This window comes from Phallusia mammillata, chromosome 5 (assembly GCF_965637545.1).
Source record: "Phallusia mammillata chromosome 5, kaPhaMamm4.hap1.1, whole genome shotgun sequence".
In the NCBI taxonomy this organism is placed as follows: Eukaryota; Metazoa; Chordata; class Ascidiacea; order Phlebobranchia; family Ascidiidae; genus Phallusia; species Phallusia mammillata.
Window position 1 is genome coordinate 9,998,755 of NC_137256.1, and position 9,090 is coordinate 10,007,844.

The following is a 9,090-nucleotide window of genomic DNA, read 5'->3' on the forward strand; positions in this document are numbered from 1 at the left end:
CACTCACACGTATTCGATCGCACGCGCATTGTGGCAGTCTATAAGTGGTATAGAACGATGTGAAGTAGGTCGTTGGCAGAAAATCCGTCTGATATTGTCTAAATATTGATCGATTGTAATCAAATATACTGACAGTTCTTGTATTTTATCTACAAGCTTTCTTTTAAGAACTTCTCCCGTACTATTTTGTCACTTATGCAACGATTTTTAGCGAATTTCCGTTTTAAAATTGTATTTTTTTGAGTTTTTACAATTTTGTTTGGAAAACGAGATGGAAAAGTCATAAAAATGACAAATAACTTGGTGTGTTAGCATATTTAAATATATACGTAGTTTTGCCCAATTACGTTTTTTTAATTTTACTTTTATTGTATTTTACCTGTTTCACTAAAGACCCCAGTTACACACATCAAGCTTGTTACAAAAAACAGCTTGACAAACTACTGCAAACAAACTGAGCATACAAACCACTGTATTTTAAATCATTCATCTCCAGTCATAAGCTGCTATAATGTACTTTGTTTCTATGCAGACGCTAGCTTACGGAGACATGAACCATGAATGGATAGGCAACGATTGGTTACCTAGTCTGGGTTTGGCCCAGTATCGTTCTCACTTTATGGAGTGTTTAGTGGATGCCCGTATGCTCGACCATCTGACCAAGAAGGATCTCAGGCAACATTTAAAGATGGTGGACGGTTTTCACAGGTATGCGGTGTATATATGTGAAGACATAGCATTACACTTGATACTGTGAATCAACGGATTGAGCAGTACCTGCCCCCTTGTCAGGCAACATGCCAATCGATCTGTTTTGTCAAAATGCGATGATAAATATGGAAACGCTTTTCGAAGAAAACAAAATTAGTCAATGTAACAACGCATACAATTGGTATTGTCAAACTGTAAAAGCATTGAGTGAAACGGAAATACAAAACTCTCTTCTTAAAAGCGTATCTCCATAAAAAGCGCATTTACATTACACTGCAAGTGTTTATTTGCGGTGTGATAAGAGCATTTTGCTGTTGTTATCTCTAAGTCGTCTGCCAGCATATAAATCCTATTTCCTTCGGTACAACTTTGAAGTTATTAAATGTAGACGACCATAATTAGATACAAACATATATATACAAACAAACAAACATATATAGATATGTTTATTTTTCTTTTTTCGCTTTTTGTTGAATTCTTGGTTTATTTGCAGGTCTAGCCTTCAGTTTGGAATTCTTTGCCTGAAACGTCTCAACTACAACAAGAAAGAATTGGAAGGGCGACGGGACGAGTCGGCTGATGAAGTAAAAGGTATAAGTAGCTCTGAAATGTGTTTGTATCTTGTTTGAAACATTGACCTTCTTTGGCAAATTATTACCCTTATCACTGATGCTTTAAATCAGTGGTTTTCAACCTTTATCGACAATTTCCTTATTTAGCAATTCTAAACATTACCATTCCTCTCCGATATAAGTTACTACATAGTAGATGCTAAACCACAAAATGATCACATAAAATTAAGTCATTAATCAACTTCGCAGGTCAAATTTTCTGAGCTGAAGTGTCTATTTACAAACCACATGTACAAATTTGTAAATTCCCCCAAAAAGTTTTAAATAGTCCCTTGAGAGGAATTCCTCCCCGGTTGGGAACCACTGTTTTAAACTGAATACGTTTGTTTATAGACGTTCTTGTCTGGAGCAACCAGCGGGTTATCAGATGGTTACAAGGAATCGGTTTGAGGGAATACGCCCACAGGCTTGCTGAAAGTGGAATTCATGGTGCTGTGATTGCTCTGGACAGCAGTTTTGAAGCCGACACCCTTGCTCTCGCCTTACAAATACCAAACCAAAATACACAAGTAGGGGATACTGAAATATATAAGACTTTTTTGTTAGTTTTTGTTCCGCTCTTGATGTGAATAAATTAGGTGTTACCAAAGCACATAAGCGAAGACCATTTAAATTATGATTTAAAAAATATTTTTGCGCCTGTGTTTATGTAACTGATAATGGTTTAACAAAAATACAGACGTACGGGTATTTTTTTGTAAGTTTTTGTGCTTCTAATTTATGTGCATTTCATTGGTTTAGTTTAGGGGTGGGGAACCTGCGGCCCGCTTGCCTTTTTAATGTGGCCCGCGTCGCAATTTTGTTTAAAGTACAGCATAAAACATAGTATCAAAAAACAACAACAATAAAATGTTTATGTACAAATATTTACTTGAAAAGACTTCGACATTTCCACATTTGACGCCAAACTTATTAAAATTGCCACAAATTCGACGACTTGCTGTATTTGTGACGTAACAGTCACTCGGCTGTCTCTCCTTGCAGTAACGAATCATTTGCCATGTGGTGTTAGTTTTAAATTGATTTTAGAGCTATTAGCGTGGATCCTTATAGTGTTACATAAAATATATTCGGTATAATGGAGTTAGGGTGTTCCAGAAAGACAGATTTTAGTCGAATTAAGTGATAAACCTGTATGCCTTGTTTGTTGCGAAAAAATCAAATTTTGGAGCGATGAAATATGAAATCACTTGTGTGCTTAGGGTATTACACGAAATTTGAAAATAAAAAAAAACATTTGGCCCGCCCGAAAATGTTGTGCAATTCATGCGGCCCGCTGTACTAAGTAGGTTCCCCACCCCTTGTTTAGTTGAAACAATACAAATGTAGAGACAAGTGAAAGAGTTTTTTGCCCTAGTTAATGTGATTAATGATGGTTCAGGCACGTCAAATTTTGGAGAGAGAATTCAGCAACTTAATCGCACTGGGAACTGATCGCCAATTGGAAGGAGACGAGGTGTGTATGAAATACTTTTTAAACGTTGTAAAAAACTCGGATCATTGTTATTAGGTTATACATAGTTGGTTGAGATATAACTTGTTGGTGAGAAATTCCCTAAAAACTTTTGGAAACTGTTCGTTTATCATATGCAACTTTTCACGGAGTTTGAACCCAGAACACTCCCGGGGACGAATCCCGATCAGGTTTTTTTCTGTCTGTATATGGGCCAGTCGCGCCGGACCATTCGGTCAAGTTCTTTTCTCTTTTGTGAACTATTGCGATAAAAAACGCCACGTTTCATATAAAAGTTCTTAAAACATATAAATCTTGCTCAATTTAACCCGTTTAAACGTTATCTACAAAGAAAACTTGGCTTCTTTTTTTAATAATAAATAAATTTCGTCCCAAACAAGTCTCAAATTTCAAACACCATTATCTTGTCACCAGCTGCACTAATGTAATGAGTCCCTGTAGGTTTAAACAGTGTTTGTTGTCTACACCTAACTATTGTCCCTTTTTGGAAAAGTATTCATTCCCTTTTTTAAACTCTCTTTTACAAACTCCACAGGGCGACGGCAAAGGCTTTCGTCGCAGCGCATCCTGGCGGAAAAAGCGTTCCCGCCCAGCTGTAGTAACCACTTCGCCTTCAACAGTTGCTGGAGTTAACGCCGACAGTTCAGTAGTCGGTCAACGGTTGGAAAATCACGGTGGTGCTCCTGCCTCAGTGTTTGCTGGATCTTCTCTGAGACCAGCTAGCCCATTCCGACCTGCACATCATATTATTGACACCGGTTCACGTAGGGTTGAAGGTGAGTGAATTTAAGGAAACTAGGGTTGTATGATTGCGTACTGCGCCACGTGAAAAGCATGTTCGTTACGTAAAGTTGATTTGCAGCGTTGTACAGCTATAAATACTACAATGCGGTTCCGGTTAATAGCATACCAGACAATCACATATTCCGTTTCATTGCATTGGGTTGGTAAATCCCAAACCTTTGCCGCGTTAAACATTCCGGAAAATCGCATATTGCGGTTAATCCTTTTGATTAGTTTGGCAAACCAAATAACCGGAATCGTCTGTTTTAAAAGTTCAGTAAACAATGCAAAGCTGTCCTGAAAAATGGACCCAGATTCTTTGCCAAAATACTATGTTTGGTCTGAAACGTTTACCACATCCATGTCCATAAATCATAGTGCGCCAGTCCTATTAAATGTGTCATACCGAATCAAGCCGGTCTTTGAAGCATTCCCATATGAGAAGGCATAGTTTAGAAACAGCTAGCCTGCGGTGGGATTCGAACCAACGACTGGAGCCATGAATATATTTTCATCTTAGCCCGTACATTTTGAACTGACAAAAATTGACGTAAAACGAGTACTAAAGCGTACGGAGTTCTAATATTAAGATCACATTATGAGTAAGTGGTATAAACTATAAATTGGGCTATACTTCTAATTTGCTACTGTTACTTTGGTGTTTGCCATCCGCATGACTCCTGCATGTTTTATGTTGTCTCTTGCTCCATCAGGCGGAAAGAAGAAACACAGATGACGACACGATTACTTCAGCACGCATGTGATTGGTGCAACAACAAAAAACGGTAACCGTCATCAAAGATTGTTATGGTGTTATGGTGTTTAATGTTTGGCTTGTTGTATTAAATATTTAAAACTGGAATTTTAAACATGTCCTAAATCTGTGTATTTGAAGCTTTGGAGGTTTCTTTGTTTTATGCAAAGCTGCCAATGTACTTAATGAAAATGTATAATAATGGAATAGTATGGTGTCGAAAAAATATTTTATATGTTTAAACAACAGTGTTTTTTTTATTAAAAAACATTACTGCCAAAGAACTTTTGCAAATTAACATGTCTTTTTTACTTTATTATTTTTCCGAGCACACCAAACTAGAGTTTTTTTAGTTTCGTATATTTTGGTAAAGTGACAGATATTAATTTTCAACATATCGTGTATAGCGCCACCTAACTTTTAAAATGTTTTGCAGGTACCTCGTCTCTAGTGGTCGCTACAAGCGCGTCCAACGTTGCCACTGTAACGTCACCTAGCAGTGACGCTAACATTCGATCTTACACTTGTTGAGAAGAGACACATTCTCTAAGCAGTTGGACCGTTTGTTACTGGGGACACAGCCTCTTAAAAACATATCATGATCCCCACTGTGTGTGTCTGTCTGTGGATTCCTTCAAAATCATTTTTAGTGGTTCGTATGTCTTGGCCTGGTGCGTTAAATTGACTGCTGAGGAACTACTAGTATTCGTGTGAAGACCGTTTGTCTGATGTGGATCATCCGTTTGTCGATGTTGATCGGTTAAGCACGTTTGTTATCCCTAAAACCCACGTTGGGTATTGTCGTTCAATGTCAAATAACCTAGAACAACTCGGTATTTTGTTTTTACTCTTTTTTTGTTTATTCACTGCCCCGATGTAATAACGAACCTCTTTTTCAACTTCGCGTTTCTATTTCAACTGTTCAAAAATAGTCTTAGTGGGACGCTTGCCAGAAACGAAAAAAGGCTACCGCAAGCAAGCGATGCAGTACTGTTGTCTTGCGACACTGTGCTCCATTGAACATGTACGCCTGCCCTTTTTTGGTGAAACACGCTTGTGCATGCAAAGATAGACTATTTGGGTTTTGAAATAGTGTGAAACTAAAACCATAGTTTCTCTTCCCGAAGTTTTGTATCGTATTGTTCATCCATTATGTTGAAATTTCGGCATCTATGTTAAATAATACGCCCTTGCAAATCCAAACTATTTTTTCGTAGCTATACCCTCTCGTATATATTTGCACCAAAAAGGAAGTATGTATTACTTCTTACTAATCCGCTAAAATCTATCCTCACGTAGCAAACTTAGCGTTTACGCAACTACTCACTAGCAAAACGATATTTTCTGTGCAAATTAATATAGTTCCCATGCACAAAAAGAACACGTAGTCTAGTATAGCGCTCTTTTCATATAACACATTGTTCATTCTGCGCGGTGCTGTTAAATCACTTATAGTTGCAGTATTAGTTCATATATTCCTGTACTGTTTATGCATTTCACGACCTAAAGAAGCGCAAATAATAATGTCGCAACCTTGTTTCTATATACTCTCCCTATTTGTCGTAGGTTGTCTCTCGTTGTCCTAGGTCTATTTCTATTTATGCTCTGTGGCCTCTTCAGCTGCTTGCTCTTGGTATTCTTCGTTTTTTTCGATGGTGTTCTATCTCAAACGACGACCACTTTTTTACTGTTTTATATTTCGTTTTACTCCCCACTTCCCCGTTGATGGCAGTACAACTTATACCGCCCAGTACAAAACAAATATAAACCACATTTACTGGAACAAAGCATGTTTTTACATCATCGAAGTGTGGACTTTTAAAGAGCAGTTATTGTTAATATATTTTCAGCAACAGCTTATTATGGGTCCCCTTCCCTGAAGGGGACACATATTGTTTTTGTCTATATTTTTTTTTCTTTTTTCCGTCTAACGCGGATTTGTTCCCACGTTTTGGTCAAGAAAGAATGGTTCAAACTTTTTCAAATTTTCACACATTATAGATTTTGGTCTAAAGAGGGTCCATGTGAATTTGACCCCGTTTGATCTCTCGGTTCACCCACAGCCCCCAAAACGTGAAATTTTTAAAACGGCTATACTTGCTAAAGTACTTCATTAAGGAGTTATATGCATTGTTGTTTGGTACAATATAAGGTATTTCAAAGAATTTTGTACCTTAAAAAAAGATTTACCCCTTAAACCCCAAAATATTCGTTTCTGTCTAACGCTGGTTTGTTAAATGCGTTTGGTCAAGAAAGAGTGCTTTAAATTTATTCAAATTTGCACAGATGTTAGTTATTGTTCCGAATTTGATCCTCCTGAAGTTTGATCCCAAACGACCCAGTGGTTCACCCACAGGCCCCCAATACAAAAAAATTAAAAACGGCTGTACTGACCCAAGTACATAATCTGAGGGTTTCATGCTTTGTTGGTTGTTGCAATGTAAGCTATTCTAAAGAATTTTGTAACTTTTTATAGGATTCACCCATTTTTACCCCTTAAACCCCAAAATAATAAGTTTTAGGCCAGAAATACAAGCCCTAATGTGCTGAAATGTTAAACAATTGTTTGCAGTTGGTTATTCGTTTAGTATTTAAAAATTTGCCTTAATCGGCCAAATAGTTACTTTTACAGCCCATAATATGTGAACACTGTCAGTCAGATTAAAGTCTCAACTCTCAAGGTAGTAATTCACTTGTTTACGATTAAGGCGTGTGAATGCAGCGGGAGTGCTCAGCTTGACGTCCGGACGGACGTTTTACGAGACAGTCGTGTTGGTGATTAGAAATCAGCAGTTTTTGCGCAGCTATGCTATGTCGTTTTATTAAGTTATCAAGCACATTTTTAGTTTTGGAAAATTGTGTTTAAAAACTTGAACGACAATATCTAGGTCAAAGCATGAGATTAAATTGAAAGTATTTTTCCTGTTCTTATTTACTGTTTCTTTTTGTAATTATATGACGATAATGATGCGAAAAGAATACAAACAAAACTTTGGGTTAAGGCTAAAGTTGGTTAAGTTTTTCCTTAAGAATCTAAAAATAACCAGGATGTTTGTTTACCATAAATCCACACAAACGCGCGTGTGGGGACCCATTCGTTTTTGCTTGCAAAAACAATCATATGTGTAGATCAAATGATGTGTATAATAAATTGGTAAATATCTAACAATGATTGTCCCTATTTTTACTGTTGCCAAATCGCATATGCATATGTGTGGTGACCCATTAGATTATGCTTGCAGAAACAATTATGTTATAAAGTGCCAGGAAAAAGATAGGGCCCCAATGAAATGTAGGTGCCAAATATATATCCATTATAAATATAGTAAATGGTATATGTGATACATCGTTAAATGTGATATAGTATATATAAACTGGCAACATATAGGAAAACCACTATTCTAGTTTATGGACTTTAAAGGTTTAGTCTACACATCCCAAAAGCTTATGTAGTGAGTAGATGTAGCAACCGATATTGTATTCTTGTCCTCAGTCGTGCAAAATCACAGTTTTCGACTAAACGACCTTTTACAAGTTCCAGTGTTTCTGCCCATTTTGTGTGAAGCATTTTTATTGGGCCATTGGTATGTTGGTTTGTCAGGCCAAACTTGTTACCGGGCCTAAATTTTTGGCCTGAAAGTGCGTGTTAAACCCGAACCCGTATTTTGAAAAAAAGAAGCAGACTCGAAGGTCTGAAAATGATGCCGAGTGCAAAGTAAGGCCTGAATCAAGCACGCTTTATTATTAACTAAGGCATGAAACGGAACTCTGCCTGAAAAGCCTGGTCCGACTTGTTACTATGTGTTGGACAATCTCGGATCAATGGCAAACTTGTCAAAACCTGATCTTTATAGCTCAAATCATTGCGCAGAAGCGTAGCCTAGCTTATAATTGAAGACAAAAAATTATGTAAACTGCAATATACTCAATTGGAAATAGTTTAGTGTTAGGAAAACAGGACACGACTGGATAAATGCCCTTAAACTCTGCACAAAGTTGGTAACTTTTAATTGTAATAAAAACCGTCTCGACTTAAAATAATTTGTTAAAAAATACGAAAATATTACCACGCCAAGAACTAAAATTTAAATGCATATGTTTGCCCCGCAAAACTATCGGCCTGTAATTATAACGAAGTTGTTTGTGAACTTCTGTTATCCGGTTCGGTTTGCAAACCCGGACCTTCAGCCCATGAAACGTGATTAAGCACCAACTTATGTAACTGAATTCCCATTCTATCTGATAAACATAGATACGCGATATAAACATTAATTGGAAGCTAACTGGCGTTGAATTGGTCTAAGGGCCATGTGCAGCCTTCAAAACGCTGCCTGGACGTGCTTGAAACTTGTGCACTGACAATGAAGTTTTACAAATAAACCAAAAAAGAATAGTTTCAACCGGGTCCAAAATCGATGCCTCTTCCATTCAGCTGTTATAAAACGACACTTGAATATTAAAACTAGAGTGTCATTACATTCAGGATCTAGATTATATTCCCTGCTTATTGTTTGCACTGAAGAGGCTCTCTTAATTTTGTATTACCCGGATACCGTTGATTGGCTCCACGTTGAACTACTGTTTTCTGGGGTATAAAAGCTGATGAGTCGAATTAGTAGCTTACAGAAGCTTCCAGACAGGAAGCAACTTATTGCTACCTTTTGAGTGGCGAACATAAGGAAGCAGAAACGGCTCAGAAATAAGGAAGCTAGGACAAAGAGCGCAGAACAAGCGCC

At 37.3% G+C, this 9,090-nt stretch overlaps 1 protein-coding gene across 6 annotated transcripts in view; it reads left to right on the forward strand.

The window, feature by feature from the left end:
• LOC145230729 (liprin-alpha-1-like) overlaps nucleotides 1–6,157 on the forward strand; it is a 38,393-nt gene extending 32,236 nt beyond the window's left edge. For 5 of the 6 annotated variants that reach the window (XM_080096236.1, XM_080096238.1, XM_080096239.1 and 2 more), the window contains 6 exons: nucleotides 533–708; nucleotides 1,205–1,302; nucleotides 1,677–1,852; nucleotides 2,725–2,799; nucleotides 3,353–3,593; nucleotides 4,791–6,157. In XM_080096236.1, the coding sequence (XP_079952362.1) occupies nucleotides 533–708; nucleotides 1,205–1,302; nucleotides 1,677–1,852; nucleotides 2,725–2,799; nucleotides 3,353–3,593; nucleotides 4,791–4,885 (861 nt within the window). In that variant the 3' untranslated portion in view covers nucleotides 4,886–6,157. Of the gene's footprint in view, nucleotides 1–532; nucleotides 709–1,204; nucleotides 1,303–1,676; nucleotides 1,853–2,724; nucleotides 2,800–3,352; nucleotides 3,594–4,313; nucleotides 4,386–4,790 lie in introns of all 6 variants that reach the window. The other variant, XM_080096240.1, reaches the window with a different exon arrangement.
• The last annotated feature ends 2,933 nt before the right edge of the window (nucleotides 6,158–9,090 follow it).